Here is a 24,167-nt window from a genome sequence, read left to right on the forward strand (position 1 = left end):
TCAGAAAGTGCTTCCTGTGCCAGCGGAGGCGGGGAAAAGGAAGTCTCGCCTTCTGCCGCCGGCTGCGGGGCTGTCGGAACTCGGTGGCCGCGTTCCGTGTCGCCCCTGCCTGGCTCTCCGGTCCTCTCGGGGCTGGCGGTGACTCGCCGCTGCTGCAGCGGGCCCAGGGCGTGCGGCCTGGGTGAGTTGGGTCTGGAGACCCTTGCTGGCCAGACCAACCCGGCTAGCTCTGGGGCCTGCGTTTTCACCGTGGCGTCCACGGGTGCAATCTTGGCAGTTCTCTTTCAGCTGCAAAAAAAAAAAAACGCGCTTATTTCTAGATGGAGAGCTCATTTCTGATAGAGGAAGATGGAGTCAGTTTCTAGGCCTGTGAGGTTACTCTCCTTTCCAGTTGTAGCTACCAGAGCCGAATGCTCTGACCCTGGGGACAGTGTCTTTTCTCTTCCTCTACAGTGTCGGTCATGCACCAAGCGATTGTTCTTTGTTTGAGCTTTTTGCAGTTGGACGTCTCTGAATCCCTGCTGCTAGCCGACGTCTTGCTCCCTGGATCCATCTGTTCATTGATAGCCGTCTTCGTTAGTAGCCGCTTTGATTGGGTTAGCTTGTTTCTCTCCTACGCTGCTAGCTGACACATTACTTCCGCTGCACTAACCAGGTGACCTGGTGCTGAGGTCTTACTTTGTGCTTCTGCCTGTCTCCTCCCTGTCCGTAGTTTGCTTGGTTTCTCCATTTATTTTCCCGGAAGTCAGGAAACGACCCCTTTCCTGCGTGTCATTGAAATGTATTCAGCTAGTACTTGTCCTGTCCCATCCCTTTGAGATCCACGGCGGCGTAAGCAGGGCCATTGCCAGTGCCAAAGCTTGTACGGCAGAATGTGGCAGGGGTTGCTGGTGCAGTTTCCGTGATGGTGTTGGAGCAGATTTGCTGTAATTGAGAGCTACACTGTCATTTGTGGTAGACAGTAGCCATGGGGGACTATCGAGCTCTTGAAACGGGCTAATCTGAACTAAAGTGATCTGCGAGTATAAGATACAGCACCAGAGTTTGAAGACAGTGCACAAATAGGTTTTTAAAAGTTCATCGATAACTTATAGTCATGTTTGGAGATATTCTTGGGTTACAGTTTCTCTTCTTTCTTTTTCTTTCTTTCTTTTTTTCCTTTTTTTTGAGGGGAGGAGGGGTATTGAGGTAGCCCTGTTCGACTAGTCTACTGTGGAATTTGAAGCTATCTTCCTGCTTGCCTCTGCCTCTGCCCTTTGACTGCTGGGTTTACAGGAGTTTGCTGTCTGAGCTGGCTTCTCTTTTACCTTCTGATGTGACTGCAGGGAATTTTCACATTATTTGTGTGATTCGTACTGTAATCCTCTCAGGCAGTACTAATTTAAAAACTTCGTCAGTCCTTTCTGCTTCCCCTCATGACCACGCCATATTCAAGGGCCACAGCTATTTCCCCTGAGCCACTGGAAGTATTAAGGGAACTGGTTTTTTCACCCTCTTGTCTAGATTGTCTGTTATGACCGAGCCATATTGTGTTGTGAGCTCTTCTAGGCTGTTTCACTCTTCGTCCTGAATTCTCTGGAAGCAGTGGTTTGTCCTCACAGCACAGCCCTTCCTATGAGTCTTTGAGAGAATCCTGCAAGCTTGTGTTGTAGATACAAGTGTTCCAAATCACTTTCTGATACCCCCTGTTCCTTTAGCACTTAAGCATGTGAGAGCAAGTTAATTAAGATAATTAACTTTTCAGTTAGAAACAGTCCACAATTTTGGGGGAAAAGTGGCTTTTTTGCACTTCAGTTTTTCCAGGGACTGCATTGTGTTTTGCATAATGTAATGACGCCAATCACTTTAAAGGAGCATATGAGAAATCCTTTTGGAAATAAGGAATCATTTTAAAAATACAGTGATAATTTTGTTTGGGATGAGAACATTTTTATATAATTCTTTCTTTCTTTCTTTTCTTCTTTCTTTTGGTTTTTCGAGACAGGGTTTGTCTGTCTAATAGCCTTGACTGTCTCGGATATATAATCATTTCTAGAGTCAGCGCGTATCTGCAGCTATTGTCGACTTAGCTACAGGACACAACAGAACCATGTTCTGTATGTGTTTCCACCCATTATTAGTGTTTCTCTTACAGACTTTCCTTTATCTATTGCGTCATCTTACATTATGAAAACTGAGAAACAGCTATTAAGTAATACACACATTGTTTGAATTATCTTCTAAGCACTGAGGAATTAGATATTTGCAATCCCAGAGAAATCAGAGGAAATTGGATATGTGTGTGTGTTACATATAAGTTAATAACTTTTAAATTTTATTGATTATGGTTGATATAGAGCACATAACTTGAATTAAAAGAAAAGCATTTTTTTAAGACAGTCTTACTATTTTGCTACCAACTGTCCTGAATGCTTTATCCTCCTGTTTCGACCTCCTGGGGGCTGGGATTGCAGCGTGTGCCAGTCTAGGCCTATTTTAATTTCATTACTTCTCTGCTTTCTTAGCCTGTTCATCCCAGACGTTGCTATACATTTTCAAAGATAACTGTGAAAAGAGCAAATTTGCCTAAAAATTGATTACAACCTCTTTTGTGAAATTTGAAAGAAAAAAAATGCAATGCAATTAGTAATTTTAATAAATCTAATTTAGGAATTAAAGTTTTTATTTTACTCTCTTCTGTATGCATGACTGTACATGCAGAGCCGTTTGTCTTTTTATAATGTTTATATGTTAGATATTGTTGTTGGTTTCTTTAACTATGAATATCCTGACATTTGTATTTCAGACTTTTCTGTGACGTCTTAAGCATGAGCCCCACACGGTGGGACTTCCCTGTGGAATTATGTTGTCGGCCTATGGCTTTTGTTACACTTACTGGCCTTGATGTAGTTTATAATGCAGTGCATCGAGCAGTCTGGGATGCTTTCTGTGCCAATCGGAGAGCTGATCGGGTACCAATTTCTTTCAAGGTGCTCCCAGGTGACCACGAATATCCAAAATGTAGATCTAAGGTAATGGCATTAGGATTACGTGCCCTCATTCATAGTCCCTGTCCTTTTCCTACCCCACTCTCAACCCTGTTTCGTGTGTGTGTGTATGTGTCTGTGTTTGTGTGTATGTGGTGTCTGTGTGTATTGGAATCTTGGAAACCCCCTGAGTGTATTAGGGCAAAGGTTACTGTTGTGTCTAAGGAAAAACAGTGTTTATGTACTATGGGGTATATGCATATGTTTAATAACACTTATTTTTAACCTCAAGAGGATTGACTAATTACAGTACTTCTACACTGTGTGCCTACATTTTTTTCTTTAAAAAATTTTTATTTGTGTATTGTGTTTGTGTGTGTGTGTAGGTTCACTGACAGCTCATAGTGTCAGTCTCTTCTTCCGGCGTGTGGGTCCTGAGGACTGGACTCAGGGAGTCCTCGGCTTTGCACAAAGCGCCCTTTCTATCTACCCCCCATCCCTTTTCTTTTCATAAAATAACCCCCACATCTCCACAATCTTAACAAAGTCTCCTTAAAAGCAATATCTCACATTACCCATTCATCTTTTCCAATTTCATTATAGAATCCATGACTTTTGCAGTTAGATTTAGTTTTACCAGATTTTAAACCGTTTTGATTTCATCCACCGTTCAGGTTTCCACCGTGGCAGTCTGTCTGTAAACAGATGAAGTGTAGTGGACTCCTGATTGTTGTGACATTTTACGAGAACAGAGATGGGTGGGGAAGTAGAAGTAGGCCTGGGAAAGAGCTGAGTCCATCTTTACACATAGCGAGACCCTTGGCGTTATTAGGCTCCTCGGTTTCGGCTGTTCTTCCTCCCATGGAGGGGTAGCGTTCATGCAGTTGAGATTCCATTCTAACAGCTAGACACTCACAGCTGTTATTAATTTCTGATGGGCGTACCGTCCTCATCTTAGACAGGGCGGCGTGCATAGTGAACACAGCAGATGTGTATAAAGTGCCTGGCACTCCGGAGGTGGTCCCTGCTGCTCCTCTCACCACCTAACTCAGTTTTGTCACCGTCGGCAGAGAACGTCATACGAGTGGTACATTCCTAAAGGGATCCTGAAGACCGGCTGGATGAATAAGCATCTGAACCTGGTGCCGGCTCTGGTGGTCGTGTTCTATGAACTGGACTGGGATGAGCCTCAGTGGAAAGAAAAGCAGTCTGAGTGTGCGACCAGGGTGGAAATTGTCAGGTACGACGCTGCTGGGCCTTTGTGGTACTCACAACTGTCTGTTGTTCACTGCCTTACTTGTTTGTGATATCAAGGATTGGGTCTGTGGCCTGTGTGTGCCAGGCAAGTAGTCAGCCCTGTTTGCAAACACTTGAAAGTAATTCAATACTGTTTAAACTGCAGTGGTTACCTTGGAGACTTTTAGCCTCGTTCTGTTTCTAATAAGTATTAACTATATCGTACTAGGGATGCGAGGAAATTTAGAAGGCAAGTTGGCCTGGCGTTCCAATTTTTTGTCTATACTATGATCTCTTTGGGAGATAACAATTTACTGCCAGACCCCAAAGATATATTTTATTATTTATTTATTGTGTGTGGGGGGGTGTGTGTGTCTATACATGTGCATGCATGCTAGTGCTTGCAGAGACCAGACGAAGACATCACACCCCTGGAGCTGGAGTTGCAGGCTATAGTGAGCTGCCCCACAGTGGCTGCTGGGAATTGAACTTTGGTCCTCTGGAATAGCTTCAAGAGCTCTTAATTGCTGAAGCATCTCTCTTGGACTCGCATAAGCACTTGCCATCTCTCTAGCACTTACAAATTATTAATAATTTGTTATTGTGTGTGTACACGGTTTGTATTTTTGTTCATGCATGTCATGATGCATGTGGGGGTCAGAAGACAGCCTTGGAGAGTTGGCTCCTTCCTTCAGCTTTTGAACATATATTCAGGCTTGAACTCAGGTTGCCAGGCTTGCATAGCTGACACAGAAGCTCTGCCTGTCTCACTGGTCCCCATAATGCTTTGTCACCGTGTAGTTCTAAGGCAATTATTCTGGATGACTGATATGTCACTATGAAGAAGTTACATTAACTGTAATTTTTATATAGAAGTATATGTGAAAATTTTATGTTAAAGCCGGGCGGTGGTGGCGCACGCCTTTAATCCCAGCACTCGGGAGGCAGAGGCAGGCGGATCTCTGTGAGTTCGAGACCAGCCTGGTCTACAAGAGCTAGTTTCAGGACAGGCTCCAAAGCTACAGAGAAACCCTGTCTCGAAAAACCAAAAAAAAAAAAAAAAAAAGAAAATTTTATGTTAAAATCATCTTCACATTTATTTTGTTTGGGAGGCAAGTCATGTGTGGGTCAGAGGACAACCTGGGGGAGTTGGGTCTCTCCTTTCAAAAACTATGTGGAATCAGGGAATCAACTTAGGTCATCTTGCGGGCCCATAAGTTTCACTTTTAGAGCAGATTTTAGTAAGATAGTAAGTGTATATATGATTATACTCTGAAAATAGAAGTCATTATGGCAAATATATTCCTTTGTAGGAAAAGGTTTACTCTGCTCTTGATGTGCTTTAGTTGGAATTTGTCTTCAGTTGGATGGTGTGTTCTATGTGGAGCCTGACATAGATCTGCTAAAACAAGCTAACTGCTTTAGTAACTATGTTGTTATTTTTTCCATTGCAGACAGAGTTTGCAAGGGAGAAACACAAAGGTCGCAGTCGTCCTGATTCAAAAGAAAGCACCTCTGCCTCCAGGTATCTGAAGGTCATCAATTGCTGTATGCCCCATTACTAATACCAGGAGGCAGATTTTTTATATTTAAATGTTTCGTGTGTTCATTTTGGGGGCTGATAGTATGCTAACTTCTAAAAGGCACTCATGAAAGGCAGAAAGGCAGCTCAGCAAGTAAAGGCACTTGCCGACCACCCGAATTCTGATTCCCAGAACCCGCTTGGTGGAAGGGAAGAATCGGTTCTGAAAGTTGTCCTCTGACCGCCACAGGTGTACTATGGTTCAGTGCAAACATGCATACATACATGTGCACGTACATATGTATACACACACAAAGCAAATAAATACTTAAAATGTCAGTAATACACAAACTAATGCTTTTTTTTATTTTTTATTTTATTTTATTTTTTTTTCGAGACAGGGTTTCTCTGTGGCTTTGGAGCCTGTCCTGGAACTAGCTCTTGTAGACCAGGCTGGCCTCGAACTCACAGAGATCCACCTGCCTCTGCCTCCCGAGTGCTGGGATTAAAGGCGTGCGCCACCACCGCCCGGCCAAACTAATGCTTTTTATAAATAATAAAAACAAATGAAGTTTTCAAATGCTCAGACTTGCTGTTTCATTTCTGCTTAGCTCCTCACATATGCATGGATCAGCTGACAGTTAATGCAGTTGCTAAAAATAGTGTTATTTACTTGTCTGATTCTATTTAAAATTTGCTCTTACATAAAGAAACAATAGGGTTTATAATATTGTCCAGAGAAGTGTTTCATTTAAATGACTCTTCCTTTACCTTCCCAGATTTTCCTGAGTTAGACTAATTTTTGATGCCATGTTGGAGCTCGTAGCAGTCTGAGGTTTTGGATTTGGTTTATTCCTTCATAAATAGTTGCCCCATTTTTATTTGTCTTTTCAAACAGCCATGTGATGTGGTTTGTCCTGTCTGCCCTGCTCAGGAGGAAATAGGAACCTTGTCACTTCTGGGAGTACTAAGCCCTCAGGGAGAGCAGGAATCCTACTCACATGGTGACAGGGTCTTGGAACTCTATTCCTGATTACAAACTTGGGTAAATTTTACTACAGAAGTCTAATGCCTTTGCTTCGTTCCTCTTTGTCTGGGGCTTGCTGACAGGAGAAGACGTCATTGCCTCAGAGCGGGCTGCAGCTTTGTGCAATGTGTGTGAACTCTCAGGCAAGTCTTTGTTTGTGTTGCCCCACACGGACCACCTTGTGGGCTACATCATAAGGTAAATCAAAGTTTTCTCGTTCCTCAGGAATGAAAAGTTGGTAGCTTAGACCCTTTTATTTACAGACAACAATGAAATGTTCATAATATAAACATCATGGACAGTGAAGTTTAGCTAGGCAGATCACTAACTGAAAAGAGTCACAGGAGCTAGCAGCCAGCCTGGCACGGTAGCAAGTTCCAGGCTATCTGGGGCTGCATAGACAGGCCCTGACTCAAAACCAAGCAGTGAGGCTCGTATTGCACTTCTCTAACTGTTTAACCTGGTTTCCTTAAAAGCAGGGAAGGGCTAAATTCCATGCCTTTCTCTAGGTTTTTGTTTTAGAATTACATTTGTTTATGACTCACTCAGGGGAGAGGGCCGTGCCCATGTCGCAGAGGTCAGAGGACAACTTACAGGAGCCAGTTCTGTCCTTCCGCCATCCGGGTCCCTTGGGATTGAACTCAGGTTCTTAGGCGTGGCAGCAGGCACCTTTACCTGCTGAGCTGTGTCACCAGCCCAAGCCTAAGCAGGTCAATTTATTCTCAGGCCTGTTCTACTTGGTTGTCACATGTTGTGAGTACACAGCCTGTTTGAAAACTGAAGCAAGCTTACCTTTGATGTAGTCAGAACTGATTTCTTTGAGAAGGTTATCTTTTCATCTTTAGATATAAAATATTTCTCAGGTGTTTCACAATCAGTCCCTTATTGTTCTCTCTTATAAAATTTTTTAAAATATTTATTTATTATGTATACAATGTTCTGTCTGTGTGTATGCCTAAAGGTCAGAAGAGGGCACCAGACCTCATTACAGATGGTTGTGAGCCACCAGGTGGTTGCTGGAAATTGAACTCAGGACCTTTGGAAAAACAGGCAGTCCTCTTAACCACTGAGCCATCTCTCCAGCTGTCTCTTGTAAAATTTTAAGGAAGAGTTTATATCAATAACATTATTTGTTTTAAGATTAGAATCTAACGTTATTTTCTTATTTTAACATTTTAATACTATAGTTTTGAAAATAAAAAATTCTACCCTAGAAAATGCAATTCCCCAAGCATTCAGGAGGCAGGGACAGGGAGGAAGGTTGCCAATTTGAGGCCAGTCTGGGGTACACTAGTGAGTTTAGAGTTTGCCAAGGCTACATAGTAAGAGTTTGTCTATAAAGACATAAATAAAATATTTGATTTAAAATTTTTGACTTATTTTATTTTCTTTAGATGTGGTAAAAAAAAATCTTTTGTTTTGTTTTGTTTTTGATTTTTAAAAATAGGGCTTCTTTGTGTATCCCTGACTGTCCTGGAACTTGTTCTGTAGACCAGGCTGGCCTTGAACTCACAGGGATCCACCTGTCTCTGCCTCCCGAGTGCTGGGATTAAAAGCGTGCGCCACCACAGTGGTAAAAATCTTTTGAATATAGGTTAAAGTTATGTTTTATTCTGAGTAGGAGAAGCTTGCAGGCACCTGTTATCGCCTGTGAACACACTTTCCGTTGTGCCTGCACTTACTCTAGCAGGCCCCTCCTTTCTCCAGAAGAGTGTGGAGTGCTTACTGGTCCCTGCAGCTCTCTTCTGTGCTGTTCATATAACCTCAGAGTTGTCCAGTGAAGCAGGACCTTAGTAACACCAATGTTATTGCTCTCTCACTGACCAGTTGTTTCTAATCTCCCCATAAGTTTTCTTATTTATTCTTTTAAACTCGAAATATTAGAAGATTAAAAAATAGTGAAATATAATTCAATTTGAAATCTTTTTTTCAGGTGTTTTATAAAATTATAGTAGGGACGAAAGTATTCTTAAAGATCACCTGATATTTATGAAGTCTAAGTATTTCATCTGTTGTATTCCGTGCTGTAAATGATTTCCAGAGGCCTTAGGTGGGTCTTGATTTTAGACTTTTTTCTTAGAAATACACCACTTCATTTTTCACCTTATTTATCAGGTAAAGCCCAGTGTTGATGACAAATGTCAGTTCTCAACAATGCCATTCTTAAACGGAGTTTGGCTTTGAAAAACTGTGTGTGTGTGTATGTGTGTATGTGTATTTGCATCATATATATAAATATATATGTATGTATGTATGTATGTATATACAGATATATATTTGTGTGTATGTTTGTTGTTTCTTAACAGGTTAGAAAATGCGTTTTATGAACATGCCCAGACCTATTACTACACTGAGATCAGAAGAGTGAAATCCCATAAAGAATTTTTGAATAAAACAACACACCAGGTACCTTGAAAAATGAATGAGAAGCAGATTATTCGTTTCAGGTTGCTTTGTGGATAGTTCTTATTTCTGCAGTACTGATATTTTAAGTTGTTTTAGTACTTGAAAAGTTTTGTTTAGAGCTCTTAAAATGAGTTGGTTTTCAAATTGGATTCTTTTGCCCTTAAAGTTAGTTTCAAACTCCTTTACCTGTAAGAAGAGCTCTCGGAAGCCTTTTTAGCTGTGTCCTGGTTGGAATCACTGTGAATTTAATTTTGAATATTTCCCTTTGTACCTTAATGCATCATAAAAATAGCATTTTACATTAAAAGCTTATATATAATCATTCTTTAATCTTTCTTTTCAGCTCTTGTTTGTTAGGCATCAGTTCAAAATTGCTTTCTTCAGTGAGTTGAAACAAGACACACAGAATGCTCTGAAGTAAGTCTCTGTTTTCAAACTAAATCCTCATTACCTCAGTGTTAATGAGCCATAACCAGTAACCAGCTATGAATCTCAGTCACCTTGATTTTAAGGTATTCATGTTATATTCAGATATTTAATAAGTGTTTTTTTTCCATCTTAATGCTGGAAATAAGTTGTCATAAACTTCCTGGTCTAATTTAACTAAATTTCATGATCTAAAGAAGAGAGTGTCACAATTCTCTTAATTTTTCTGTTTTTATTTTTCTATTTGTATATTCAGTAAAATTCTTGAAACTAATTTTCAAAGTATAATAAACATGACATTCATTTATTCAACTCAAATAGGCTTTATCATTAATTATTTAATTTATCACATCATTTTCTATTTAAAGACCCTGCTGGAGCCTTGAAGGTTAGTTGCAGGCGTGTTGACATGCTCAAACGTTTTACTCCTTTGTTTTTACCAACTGCAGTTTAATAAAATGCCATCTCTTTCTGCGGTAGCTCAGAGTTTTGGATATACAATGGCAGTGTGGAAAGGGATTTAAAAGGAACCAGTTATTTATCTTATAATTGGGGAGAGAATAGCAGTAGATCAAAATAATAGCTGGATTTAATGTAGTTTATTTTTATTGGTGGATGGGTGGTGTGAGTTGAGACCTTCGGGGTCAGGTCTGCTATAAGAACTGAGGCTGTGGAGGAAGCCGTTTGCTGGAGAGGGTCTATGGACAAGGTACTTACTCTCACTTCCTCCCATATTAGGGCTGCTTTCTTTCCCTGCTCTCCTCTCCTGTATCCACTAAAGATATTTTCTCTCCTCTGCAGCCTCTATTCAAGATAATGCTGTTTACTTAGCCATTTTATTTATACCTGCCCTTCAAATGCTATGTGACTTGTTCTGTCTTTAAACCGTCATTGCTAAAATTACTTTGTTTTGAGAAACTTACAGTGGTACTTAAAAAATAGAAGACCCTTATCTGGACATGGTGGCATATCCTTAGGTCTTTGGAAACCAAATCAGGAGAACCACAAATTTAAGACCAACCTGGGTTGAATAATGAATTCCAGGCCAGCCTGGGCTATCCAGAGAGACTGTCTCAGAAGTACACATATACACATGTGTGTATTTATGAACAGTGCTTTTTTTGAGACAATTCTCTGGCTGTTTTGGAACCCACTACATAGACCAGATTGGCCTTGAACTCACAGAAATTCTCCTGCCTTGAGTGCTCAGATTAAAGGAGTGTTCTACCATGCCCAGCAAACAGTGTTTATTTTTTACTGTGATTTTAGATAACCATCCAATTTGCCCTCAGTTTTCAACTTGTTTCTACTTGTTATTGACTGGCTAGTTAATTATAGAAAGAACAGTGTACATGGGATGGGTCTTTCTGTTGTGAAGTCATTGATTAGTGATCAGTAGATACTTTCTTAGACTACTAGGGATATATATATATATATATATATATATATATATATATATATATATATATATATATTATGTTGTTATTGAGCTGCTGAGTGGTAAGAAATGTTGCATAAATAGTATCTGTTATAATATTGTTCTTGAGAATCTTAAACGTTAATTTATATCATAATTAACCACCCTCCTCGTGTTTACTTAGGAATTATAGGACTGCCTATAACCTTGTACATGAATTGAGAGCCCATGAAACTAATATTCTGGAAATTAAGACGATGGCAGGATTTATAAACTACAAGGTATAGTTCTACTTCGAAATAAAGGAGATTTACCTTTCAATATTACCTTCTTTAAATGCAAAAATCAAAATCAGTTTCTTGATCCGAAAAGTTGGTATTTGATGAATTATATTCCTTTTTTTGATGTTCTTTACTCAAAAATGGCCTTGACTCTCAGCAGCCTCATAGTAATAGCTGTGTTTTGAGTTTTTAGGTACTAATTATTGAGAGTTCTTTCAGTGTTTGTTTCTGAGTAAGAGAAAGGAGTAGTTAGATTTAGAAAGCTGCCTATTGTTGAATTTTAAACGATGCAGCATATTGGAATTATGTAAGCATTTCCTGGTGTAATGACTCAGCCATAGAATAGATACATCTATTTAGTGGGTTTATTTTTGTATTTTGAGACTTGGTCTCACTCACTGTTGCCTAAGCTAGTCTTGAACTCTGGGGCTCCAGTGATCTTCTTGCCTTAGCCTGTTGAGTAGCTGGGCCTGCAGCATACACTACCACTGTTGGCTCAGTTCACTTTAGTGAAACCATAGCTATTGTTTGAGCATTTTAAGATTGTGTATTGTAGAAAACATCCTGTTTGTCCCATCCCTGTCCTGTCCCCGTTCCATCCTTGTGTTGTGACCTGTTCTTCCTCCCCAGCTTCTCAGCAGACAAGCAAGGCTGTTATTGTTTTCCCACTCATTTAACAATGAATGACTCTGGTGGGTGATGTGTGGCAGCAAACTTTCTTAGTGAACACAAATCTAAAAGTGAATATTCTCCGATGTGACAGCCTTTTTTTTTTTTTTTTTTTTTTGGAAATTTCTTTGCCAATTATGGGAGTATCTGTAACTCAAAATCTATGGATACTTACTATACTTTCTAATAGAAAAATACTGGAAATAACCTTGCAATGGGTGATTGTTTATATAAATTATCATGGGACATTAATAACTATACAATTATGAATGTGGCAGCTTCATCCGTCAAGATGAAGTGGTAGCTACGGGTCTTAGTTTGGTTTCATGACTAAAAGCAACTTGGGAAGAAAGGGTTGATTTGACTTAAATGTCTCTGGTCACAATCCATTGAGGGAAGCCGAGGTAGGAACCTGGAGGCAGGCGCTGATGCAGAGGCCATGCAGGAGCGCTGCTTATTGGCTTCCCCTTCATGGCTTGCTCAGCCTGCTTTCTTACAGCCCTGAGGATCATCAGCCCAGGGGCGGCACCACCTACAGTGGGCTGGGTCCTTCCCATATCGATCATTGATCAAAAAAATGCCCTACAGACTTGCCTACTGGTGATCTGATGGAAGAATTTCCTCAGCTAAGCCCTCTTCACAGATATGCCTAAGTTTGTGTCACGCTGACAAAAACCAACCCTCATATTTAGGATTAGATAGAAAAAGTAAGGTGTAACTCAGCATAGTAGTCCTGGCGCCACACGGTTCCTAGTTTATAAATTGAGTGTGCACACACTTGCCTGTCTGTAGCTTGTACTGGCCGCGTGACGAGTGCTGGCTGCCCCTGGAGACAGAAATGAAATGACTGAACTGAAGGGCACAGATGGGGAAGGAAGGTGCCTGCTGCGCAGTCCTGAGGGCTTCAGTTTGGACCCTACGGATATGGGGGCGACTACCTCTAACTCCAGCACTGACTGGGGTGGGGCAGGTGGGGCCCACAGGCAGATCCTGGAGCTCACTGGGTGCCTAGTGTGGCTGTAATTGTGAGCTTCAGGTTCAGTGAGAGACTGCTCTCCTAAGTAAAATAGACAGTAATAGAGCAAGATACTAGAGTCTTCTAGCTTCCACATGTGCACACAGGTACACATGCATACCACACACATACACACGTGCACACATACCCACGTAAAACACACACGCACACAAAGGTTTTTTTTATATATTTCTTCTTGTACCTAAAAAATAAAATTAAAAGTTGTTGTAAGCTTATGGAAATAAATTAGGCTTTATTTCTGTTGGATTTCTATTTACCATCAGCTCATGTGGATTGTGCCATTTGGGAACTATGTATGTCTAGTGTTCCAGGGAAAAGACATTTTGAAATTTTCTGTAGCCCTCAGTGATGTGTAGGCAACTAACCCTTGATTATGCAGGAGAAATGTTTTAATTTCCCGACAATTCTAATGCTCAAAGTCAATCTCTCCTTTATAAATTCCCATTGGAAATATTGCACTCATTGTTATGTTCTTCCTTAGTTATAATTTTTTAAAACTCCATGTTTTAGAAAGCTTTTCTAAGGCACAGGACTTGAGTGAACTGAGTTGTTTCTTCATTTCTCAGTGTTCTAATGAGGAGACACACTCCATAGGAGTGGAGCGCTGAGATTGTGTGCTCTTTTAAAGGTGCTCCTAGAGTTTGCATATTTTCAGTGTGTATGAATGTGTCTTTAGGCTTCTCCCTTATTTGGAGATTGACTTTCACATTTCCCCCCCAGATTTGTAGGCTGTGTTTTCAGCACAACACCCCGTTGGATGCAATTGCTCAGTTTCGAAAGCACATTGACTTGTGTAAGAAAAAGATTGGAAGTGCAGAGCTGGCGTTTGAGCATGCTGCGTGGATGTCTAAACAGTATGGTTTTTTTTTTTTTTTTTTTAAGATTTATTTATTTATTTATTATGTAGTCAGTGTTCTGCCTGCATGTATCACTGCAGGCCAGAAGAGGGCAGCAAATCTCATTACAAATGGTTGTGAGCACATGTGGTTGCTGGGAATTGAACTCAGGACCTTTGGAAGAACAAGCAAAGCTCCTAACCACTGAGCCATCTCTCCAGCCCCTAAACAGTATGTTTAAGTTGCATCTTCTTAATAGTTTAAAAATAGAATGTCGGATTTGAAGAGTTGACGTTAGCAAAGGCTTTGGCTGTATATAGAATTTGGTGGGGTTTTTTTCTTATTAAATAGGGTTTTAATAGTATGCCCCAGGTATGTATCCAGGAATAGTATGTATTGATTGGTATGATTTCTTAGTGGAAGTCAGATAGTTTATGGTACCATTTTTGCATTCAGCATGTATTCATTGGGTTTCCACTTGTGCTTGCATCTTGGAAATATAGGAAAGCACAAAACAAAATTCCTGCTTCATAGAGCTTAGTGTCTGTCTTAGAGTTAAGGTTTCCGTTGCTGTGATAAATCAGCATGACCAAGGGCAGCTTGGGGAGGAGAGGCTTTGTTTCATCTGACACTTCCCGGTCTCGGGAGGGAACTGAAGCAGCGACCGGAGAGGAACTCTGCTTACTGGCTTGCTCCTCCTGACGTGCTCAGCCTGTTTATTATCCATTCAGGAGCACCTGCTCAGGAATGGCTCTACCGACCGTGGATGGGGCCTCCCACATGAGTCACTAATCCAGAAAGTGCCCCACAGCCTTCCCTACAGCCTCTCAGAGAAGCATTTTCTCACCTGAAGCTCCTCTCCCAGATAACTCTAACGTGTGTCAAATTAACAACAAAAAGACCAACCAGGACTGTGTTTATTTAAAAATTACCTCAATAAAGTTGCTTCCAGAAAGTTGGGTTTAATTGAAGAGTGAGGCCGTTGCTAAGATCTGAATGGTGTAGCCATGGGCTTGAGTTATCACAGATAACTTAAAGAACTTTATTTGTAACTTATCACTACTGTATATTATTTACAAATAAATTAGCTGTTATTCAGTAGTTTTATTTTAATAATACAGTGTGCTGAGCTTAATGAATACTTATTAGCAGTAAGCTGATTTTCCTTCCCTTTACTATCCATTCTTTTCATTCCTTGGTTTGTTTTCTTTAAGATTCCAGGCCTTTGGAGATTTATTTGATGAAGCCATTAAGTTGGGGTTGACAGCTATTCAGACGCAGAACCCTGGTTTCTACTATCAGCAGGCAGCTTACTATGCGCAGGAGCGGAAACAGCACGCCAAAGCCCTCTGTAATCATGATGTAAGTCCTGGCCTGCATCACCTCGCACTCAGAACACTGCAACCTTTTCTTCAGAGAAGCTAGGGCTCATAGTATTGATTTTTTCCCCCTTTGTCTTTGAATATCTTTTTGAATTATTTTGGCTTTTCAGTTTTAACCCAGGGATTCTATTTTTAAACTTGCTTGAGCAGGTTTTGCATGTATTAAATTTTTAGAGTTTGTCTTATTGTGATTTAAATATAGTATTTTAATAGATGATTTAAACTTGGTTTTGTAAAGAATATGTGGACTGGGGCATTAACAAGTACGAGTCAATAGAATAGAAGGTAATTCTGCTAAAGAGTAAATTGAGGAGCTTTAAACCTAGGCATAATCTCTTGACACAAAATTTCATTTTCAGAAGTAGGATGATGGATCTGAAGGGTCAGTACCAACCTTTAGTTATGAAGTTCTCATGGGCTTATTGGTTGCAATGTAAAACAGGAATTCTTTTTTTAAAAGATTTATTTGCTTTTATGTGCATTGGTGTTTTGCCTTCATGTATGAGGGTGCCAGATCCCCTGGAACTAGAGTTATAGACAATTGTGAGCTGTGGGTGCTGGGATTTGAGCCCTAGTTCTCTGAAAGAGCAGTCAGTGCTCTTAAACTGCTGAGCCACCTCTCCAGCCCTGTGAAATAGGAATATTATAAAGACTTTATTAATATATGTAACAGCAGGGAAGCATGAAAAGGCAAATGTTTAGAAAATTTTAGTGCTAAAGTAATATGGACAGAATATGGAAAAAGTAGCTTGACAAATGCAAATTGGTTACAACTAAGGTTTGTGCTACAGTAGAGAATAACGCGTATTTTAGCAAGTGGCAGTAAATTAGGAATTTGGAATTTTATCTTTTTCCTTTGGTTGTTTTCTCAATAATGTAATTATATTACATTTGGTTTTAGATACACAAAAGAGAAAAGGAATTGTAAATATGTTCTTTTTAGTGGCAGAAAATACCCTTTCCACCAATACCAGAATTAATACAGAAATAATAATGAGAAAAAATGGCTCTTTTTGTCAGGACTCCATATAATGTCGATAATTTGTGACTGGAGCATCACAACCAATAATTTCAGTTTATAGGCTCTCTGTCTCTCTCTCTCTCTGTCGGTTTTGGTTTTGTTTTTTGAGACAGGGTCTCTCTGTGTAGCCTTAACTGTCCTGGAACTAGCTCTATAGACCAGGCTGGGCTTGAACTCACAGAGATCTGCCTGCCTCTGCCCGAGTGCTAGGATCAAAGGCGTGCGCCACCACACCTACTTCAGGTTTATAGGATTTCCAAATGTTAGTAAAGCATGTTAAAATATTTATAATGGTGCTTTTAGACAAGTTTTTGATGCTTATATTTACGGATATTTCTTTATTCGGTCATAGATTGGCCAAGAGTTAATTTGGGATGAATTCCATAAGCTCTTCCTTAGCTCTGTTTTTTGGATTGCAGGCCTCTGTGATGTACCCCAGTCCTGATCCCTTAGAGACACAAACAGGCGTTCTTGACTTCTATGGACAGAGACCCTGGAGGCAAGGGATCCTAAGTAAGTAATTTTTCTTCTTTCCATTTCATCCTCAGACAGACAGATAGCTCTCCTACTGTGTAATGACAATGGAGCCAGAGAAAGCTATATTGAAATTCATATCTATGCTTTTAAAACTTCTTTTAAAATGTGCTTTCCTAGTCTGGTTTTTGTTTGCTTGTTGGTTCATTTTAAGATTTGTGCTCTTAGTTTTTAGAATGGTTTCTTTCATCATATATTAGAGTAACAGAGTTAATTGATGTGACTAAAATATTTGAATATTTAAGCATTTTAACTTTGGTGATTTTATTTAACATTTTAAAATGGTATTACCATGTATTGCCTTAAAAAGAGTTTGTGTTCATCTTTTTGCATTCAGAGCACATTTGACTGGGCAGCATCTGTGGCAGTGGCACCTTAGGTGCTACTGAGTCACACACTTCAGTTATCCATAGAACATAATGGTGTGACAGGAGAACGCTCAGCAGCTGGGAAGAGAACACCAGGGTTAGGAACGTTCTCCCAGAACAGAGACTCTGAGAACTCTCCTTGATAATAAAGCTGTCTCTGAGAATCTTTAAGATTCCAGAATGTTCGCAGTCTTAAATGCGCTCTGTTCTAGTGAAGGCTCCAGGAATTGGTGTGAAGAGTTCTCTTCAGTGAGCTAAGATGGGTTGCTTCTTGTCGTACATAGGCTTTGATCTTTCTGACCCCGACAAAGAGAAAGCGGGCATTCTCGCCATTCAGCTGAAGGAAAGAAGTGTTGTCCACTCTGTGAGTTGCTCCCCGACCCCAGTATAAACCGTGTGGGCACTGTTCTAGAAAAACAGGAGACAGTTTTGACTCCAACGCCCCACACCTTTTCTGTCCCAACAGGAAATAGTCATCACTCTTCTGAGCAACGCTGTCGCACAGTTCAAGAAGTACAAGTGTCCCCGGATGAAAAGCCACCTCAGTATGTACCCGGCACACCCTGCCTGTGCTGCTTGTACCCAGCATACCCTGCTCCGTGCTGCTTGGAGGAGTACTCAGTTTCTTAAGCCTTCTTTTCCTTTGCAGTGGTTCAAATGGGAGAGGAGTATTATTATGCCAAGGACTATACCAAAGCTTTGAAGTGAGTCAGATTTGCTGTTTATTTTCACAAGTACTGATTGCCCTACAATGATATTGGAATAGACGCTTACATTGCAGGATTTGTCTTTACTGTGTCTATTTTTATTTAATTCCAGTTATGTGATATCTTCTCAAGTGTCCTCTGCTACATAATTCGTTAAGTTTTTAGGTAACCTCAGGTGCAGCCAGATGTGAACAGCAGCTGCTGAGGTGTCCCAGTAGGGCTTGTGTGTTTACGTCATGAGAGAAGCACATGGAGTTCTCCGGGGCCTTTCCACCCTCTGGAGAGCCATCTTCCTCCCTCTCCTAGGCTGCTGGATTACGTCATGTGTGACTACCGGAGTGAAGGGTGGTGGACTCTGCTCACCTCCATATTGACAACAGCTCTGAAGTGTTCCTACCTCATGGCCCAGTTAAAGGATTACATTACTTATTCTCTAGAGCTCCTCGGAAGAGGTAACGATGCAATTGTTTGCATCATTAATATTTTTTGAATTGGAATGATGGTTCATTGTCGGGTATTTAGAAGTACTTCTGTGCTGGACATGGTGGTGCACAGACATGTGGATCTCCTGAGTTCAAGGCCAGTCTGGTCCACAGAGTGAGTCTGAGGACAGCCAGGCTCACATAAAGACTGTCTCAAAACAAACAAGCCAAAAAAGTACTTTTATTATATAAAATTCACTGTGCTTAGTCATCTTAGAAGTATTGACTCAAAATATCTTAAGTTGGTAAAGTGCTTGCCCAGTTTTAACCTCCAACACCCATGTGTATGCCAGGCATGGTGGCCCGTGTGTCTGAGCCCACTGCTGGGGCTGTGGACACAGGAAGACTGGGGCTTGCTGACTAATCAGTCATAATTGGTGACCTCCAGGCCAATGAGCAGCCCTGTCTCAAAGGAGGTCTACACATCAAGAGCATTTTAGCAGGACTGGAGAGGTGACCCAGTTCTCAGCACCCTTGGGCAGTTCGTGGTGGCTTGTAACCCCACAAGTAGGGGAATGGGCTGACCTGCCTGCCTTACCGTTCTATTTTCTCTTCCTATCTCAGCTTCAACTCTGAAAGATGACCAGAAGTCTCGGATAGAAAAGAACCTTATGAACGTTTTAATGGTGGGTTGATGATTCTTTGACGGAAGTGTACGGCACGCACACTTTGTAAAAGTGTACACAGACCTGCATCTGTGTGTATTTTCCCCAGCTAATCGTGCAAATTTGGAACTGTGATTGCAGAATGAAAGCCCTGACCCTGAGCCTGACTGTGATGCCTTAGCCGTGAAGACTGCTCAGAAGCTGTGGGCTGACCGCGTCTCCCTGGCTGGAAGCAATGTTTTCACAATAGGCGTACAGGACTTCGTGCCATTTGGTGTGTAAGCAACACCCACAGTGTCCAGAGAACCCTTTGTCTGCAGTGAATAGAGGCAGGACAGTAAACGTGACAGCCATCTAGTGGATAATAATGAATTCTTTTTCTCTTCAGTGTCATAGCAATAAGCTAGCAAATATTTTGTTTTGAGTTAAACAAGTATTTATTGAATAAATATGTGAATGATGGAGGCCTTTGTCTAATTCATTATTACTTGAAAACACCACGGGGAAGAATATTTTCCAGTTTTCTTTTTTAAAAACCATGCTTTATGCGTACCAACATAGTTGACATCAGTGGTTCTCAGCCTTCCGAATGGTACAGCCCTTTAATACAATTGCTCAGGTTGAAGTGACCCCGACCATAAAATTATTGCTGTTGCTACTTCATAACTGTAATTTTGCTGCTGTTGTGAATCATTTTTTAAAAATATTTATTTATTTATTATGTATACAATATTCTGTCTGTATGCCTGCAGGCCAGAAGAGGGCACCAGACCTCATTACAGATGCTTGTGAGCCACCATGTGGTTGCTGGGAATTGAACTCAGGACCTTTGGAAGAGCAGGCAATGCTCTTACCCTCTGAGCCATCTCTCCAGCCCTGCTGTTGTGAATCATAATGTGGATATTTAATATGTGAACCCAAAGTGGTTGCAACCATAGGCTTACATATTAAATAACACTATAATAGAACGATTTGATGTATGTGTTTTTTAGGGTGACCCACTTAGAAAAAATGAATTAAAATTTTTATTGTTCTGGGAAGAGTGGTTTTACAGTTGAAATTTTCCCCTGCTCACATTCTTTATTAAAATATGCTTTGCTTATTTGTAATTCAAGTCTTTATGAAGTATTCTTGAATAGATACCTATTTTAAATAAAGTTTTGTGTTTTTTTGGGCTGGAGAGATGGCTCAGCCATTAAAGGCTAGGTTCACAGCCAAATGTATGCTTTATTGTCTGGGCAGGAGTTTTGAAATAAGCTAATTTAAAATGACTCCTTTTCCTTTTAAGTTTTGGCACCAACATTTTATGAACTAGTGTGTTTTTAAAATTAAAAATGTTTATGAAGCTGGGCAGTGGTGGTGTACACCTTTAATCCTAGCATTCGGGAAGCAGGGGCAGGTGGATCTCTGAGTTTGAGGCCTGCCTGATATACAGAGTGAGTGAGTTCCAGGACAGCCAGGCTTACACAGAGAAACCCTGTCTCAAAACAAACACACAAAAAACAGCAAAAGTTTTTTTTGTTTGTTTGTTTGTTTACATTCTTATTTATTCTTGGTTTCTTAATCCGAGAGAGTTGTGTCTGTTTGCTGAACAGCTGCCTTCTGTAGAACACTGTAAGCAAGACAGCAGTAAGACTGCAGATAGCCGTGTCTGTAGGGAACTCCCAGGGCAGTGTATGCTGAGTGCCTGGCCTGTCTGACTCTGCTCTTCTTGTTTGATTTCTAGTACAATGCAAAGCCAAGTTTCACGCCCCGAGTTTTCATGTGGATGTTCCTGTTCAGTTTGATGTTTATCTGAAGGCTGACTGTCCACACCCCATTAGGTTTTCCAAGCTCTGTGTCAGCTTCAATAATCAGGTAGTGTATCACTTGATGTGTTTCCACTGTGTGTATGTGTATGTACATATACATCTATATATCTATCTATCTATCTATCTATATATAGATAGATAGATAGATAGATAGATATAGATGTATACATATACATCTATATATCTATATCTATATCTATATAGATATAGATATATAGATGTATATGTATATGTACATGTCATTGTAGCTCTCAGTAAACTGTGTAACATGAGTTTAGTAAATTTTAGATCTTACTGATTTTATAGTTATCAGGTTACTTTTGGCCAGGCTTATTTCAAAATAAATGTACTTGTATTTCCAAATGTCTCGCAGTTCCAAAATTTTTTTCCTACTCTTAATTTTTATTTTCTTTTCAGGTTTAAGACAAGAATACTATTCTTAATTTTTATAATGTGTAACCTTAATTTCAAATAAGATATATTCAGTGTGAAGATAGTCTAATTTTCAGAATTATTTGCTATTTTAAGAGGCCACTTGTTTATTCCTATCTGCTCAACCCCAAAATAATCACACAGAAACCATGTTATCTGCAATACTATCCAGCCAATAGCTTACGCTATTATTTCTGGCTAACGCATCTTAAATTAACCCATCTCCATTAATCTGTGTATCGCCACAAGGCTGTGGCTTACCAGGTAAAGTTCCGGCATGTCTGTCTGTGGAGCGGCTACATGACTTCTTCTGACTTCGTCTTCTTTTTCCCAGCATTCACTTTAGTTTTCCCCGCCTACCTCTATTCTGCCCTGTGCAGGCCTAAGACAGTTTATTAACCAATGGTATTCACAGCCTACAGAGGGCGATCTGTGAATACCATTGGTTAATAAATCAACTTGCTTCATTTGTTTTATCATTATCAGTTTTTGTTTTTATATTTATTTATTGCTTGATTCAGAATCTCATTCTCAGGCTGGCTTCAAACTTACTATATAACTTGAAATGGCCTCCAACCAAATTCTTTTGTTGTTGTTTTTTTTTTTTTTTTTGAGACAGGGTCTTTCTACATAGCTCTGGCCCGTCCTAGAACTCACTATGTAGACCAGGCTGGCCTAGAACTCACAGAGATCTGCCTGCCTCTGTCTCCCTAGTTCTGGGATTAAAGGCATGCGCCATCATGACTAACTTGGTTTTTGTTTTCTTAGCTACTATGTATTTGGTTTTGCTGTGATCAGGTGGAGTACATGGACATGATGCACAGGGAGCATGTTCCCTGCCGTGGGTCCTCTCTGCTAGCTTCCTAAGCAGTCCAGTGTTTTCTGTGCACACATAAGCAACGCTTTTATGCTGTGTGCATATGAACATTTTTAAAGTGTAATATAATAAAGTCATGTGCTTGAGTCTATTCTCATTCATTTTTATGCTTACTTAATAGATAATCATCTCCTGGTCATCTAGAAAGTATATTAAGGCTTTAACCAGCACATTTATTGGGAGTTATAATATTCTTCTCATTGTGAACCTAAGGAGATACTGTGTATCAATCCCATTAAATGTAAGAATTTTAGGGACAGGGGCCATCACTGAATGAATGACCGATTTCTCAGTAAGCCATTCAGCTAAATGGTGTCATCTCGACTGGAAACTTAATTACAGTAGGCATGACAAAGAAATGAGAGGTCCAATTAAGTATAAAAAGATGGGACTGGGAACACATCTAAGAAAATGGTATGCAGGAACAGGAGCACATGTGTATTTATTTCTTGGTGAGTCAAGACAGCAGCCTTAGTAGACCAGGTGTGGGTGGTGAGAAGATGTGGCTGGGGGCCCACAGGAACCCTGAAAGTGAAACAGGCCAAAAAAAATTTTTTTTTGAGACAGGGTTTCTCTGTGTAGCTTTGGAGGAAAAAAAAATTATTTTTTGGATGGTGGTGGCACACACCTTTAATTCCAGCATTCGGGAGTCAGAGGCAGGCAGATCTCTGTGAGTTCAAGGCCAGCCTGGTCTACAAGACCTAGTTCTAGGACTAGAGAGAAAAGAAACCCTGTCTCAAAAACAAGCAACCAAACAAAAACAAAAACAACAGCAACAAAAAGAATGAAACAGGTGTATTAATAACGCCTCTTAAGATGTATTTATTGTTTTATATATGTATACATATTAAAAATAAAATACATTTATTTTAAATTTATGCATATTTTCATGTATTTCATTGTGATAATGAATTTTATCTGTTTTAGTAGAAATTTATTGATAAGACCAGAGAAATGCCCTGAAATTGAGATATTTAGGTAAATCTAGGTCTTCTGGAGATCATTTTGCTTACCTTCCAACCCTTACCCAGAGATTGCTTCTGATTATTTTAATGTTGTTAAAACAGAAACTTGAGAAAGTTTATTTTAAAGAAATGATATAGAAACTAATTAGACATTAATTCTATCTAATTGCATAGTAATTAATTCTATCTAATTGCACAGTGTAAGGATTGGATCAGGGTGCTAGTTGTGGGAATGGAGACTTTAGGATACAAAAGGCAGATAAATCTAGGCTGGGGTGATAACTCAGTGTGTCAAAGCATGTGAGGACCTGAGTTCAAATCCCCAGCACACACACAAAGTCATCTGTGCATGACTTCAGACGCCTGCAACCCAGTGTTGGCAGACAGAGAAAAGTGAGCCCTGGAAGCTTGGAGGGTGTCCTGAGTCCCTGAGAGACCCCGACTAAAGGAGCTAGGGGCGAGTGCTCGAGGAAGAGCCCAGGGTCATGCGCACACACTAAGTAGGCTAGCCTGGGTTGGGGAGAGAGTGGGAGGAGGGATGGCATAGGCTGGATGCGGGGCAGGAGCTCTGAACATGCTGCTGCTTTGGTCTGACTCAGTTTGCCTTCTTTGACTAGTTGATTCTTCCAGATTGTTACCTTCTTGGGCAAACCTCCCCTGACTGCAGTGTCTCCCGTAGCCCTCACTGTCTCCCGCAGCTAAGACCCTTAGGTTCCGTGACAGATTGTTGTTGTTGTTTCCTTTCCCCTTCATTGTGAAATCCTCAGCTGACATTAGATGGTCAGTCCAGGGACCGTTACGTTACTTTTCCTTGAATTGCCTCCAAGTCCATTTCTCTTCTAAATATGAGGCAAGAGCTTCTTCCATAGTTAAAAACTACTAAGAATGCCATTGTAGAATGAAATATCGACTTTAAATTCTTCTTGTATGTTGATTGTATCTTATTTGAAATTCAAGCCGCAGACCACAAAGAAACAAGGGGATGGGTGTTTAACAATCGTCAGCCAGAAATGAGAATTAGCGTAGAGAAGGATTTCCTGTGATGGTGATTTGTCTGCTGTGAGAGGAGGCGGCCTTAGGAGCTCATGGGCTTATTAGCAGATGGGAATGGTGACTTACACACACAGAGAGGTACCCATGCGCGCGCGCACACACACACAT

General features: G+C 40.4%; 1 protein-coding gene across 2 annotated transcripts in view; it reads left to right on the top strand.

Annotated features, from left to right (window-relative positions):
- Positions 1-37: 37 nt before the first annotated feature.
- Trappc11 (trafficking protein particle complex subunit 11) overlaps positions 38-24,167 on the top strand; it is a 43,209-nt gene continuing 19,079 nt past the window's right edge. For both annotated transcript variants that reach the window (XM_038326242.2, XM_038326243.2), the window contains exons 1-18: positions 38-181; positions 2,786-3,011; positions 4,037-4,206; positions 5,657-5,727; positions 6,835-6,949; positions 9,058-9,157; positions 9,501-9,574; positions 11,185-11,281; positions 13,707-13,840; positions 15,037-15,184; positions 16,645-16,738; positions 17,412-17,491; positions 17,594-17,672; positions 17,777-17,831; positions 18,141-18,286; positions 18,881-18,942; positions 19,063-19,195; positions 20,648-20,778. In XM_038326242.2, coding sequence (XP_038182170.1) covers positions 2,808-3,011; positions 4,037-4,206; positions 5,657-5,727; positions 6,835-6,949; positions 9,058-9,157; positions 9,501-9,574; positions 11,185-11,281; positions 13,707-13,840; positions 15,037-15,184; positions 16,645-16,738; positions 17,412-17,491; positions 17,594-17,672; positions 17,777-17,831; positions 18,141-18,286; positions 18,881-18,942; positions 19,063-19,195; positions 20,648-20,778 — 1,893 coding nt within the window. In that variant the 5' untranslated portion in view covers positions 38-181; positions 2,786-2,807. The remainder of the gene's footprint in view (positions 182-2,785; positions 3,012-4,036; positions 4,207-5,656; positions 5,728-6,834; positions 6,950-9,057; positions 9,158-9,500; positions 9,575-11,184; positions 11,282-13,706; positions 13,841-15,036; positions 15,185-16,644; positions 16,739-17,411; positions 17,492-17,593; positions 17,673-17,776; positions 17,832-18,140; positions 18,287-18,880; positions 18,943-19,062; positions 19,196-20,647; positions 20,779-24,167) is intronic.

Source organism: Arvicola amphibius, chromosome 4, assembly GCF_903992535.2.
Source record: "Arvicola amphibius chromosome 4, mArvAmp1.2, whole genome shotgun sequence".
Classification (NCBI taxonomy): Eukaryota; Metazoa; Chordata; class Mammalia; order Rodentia; family Cricetidae; genus Arvicola; species Arvicola amphibius.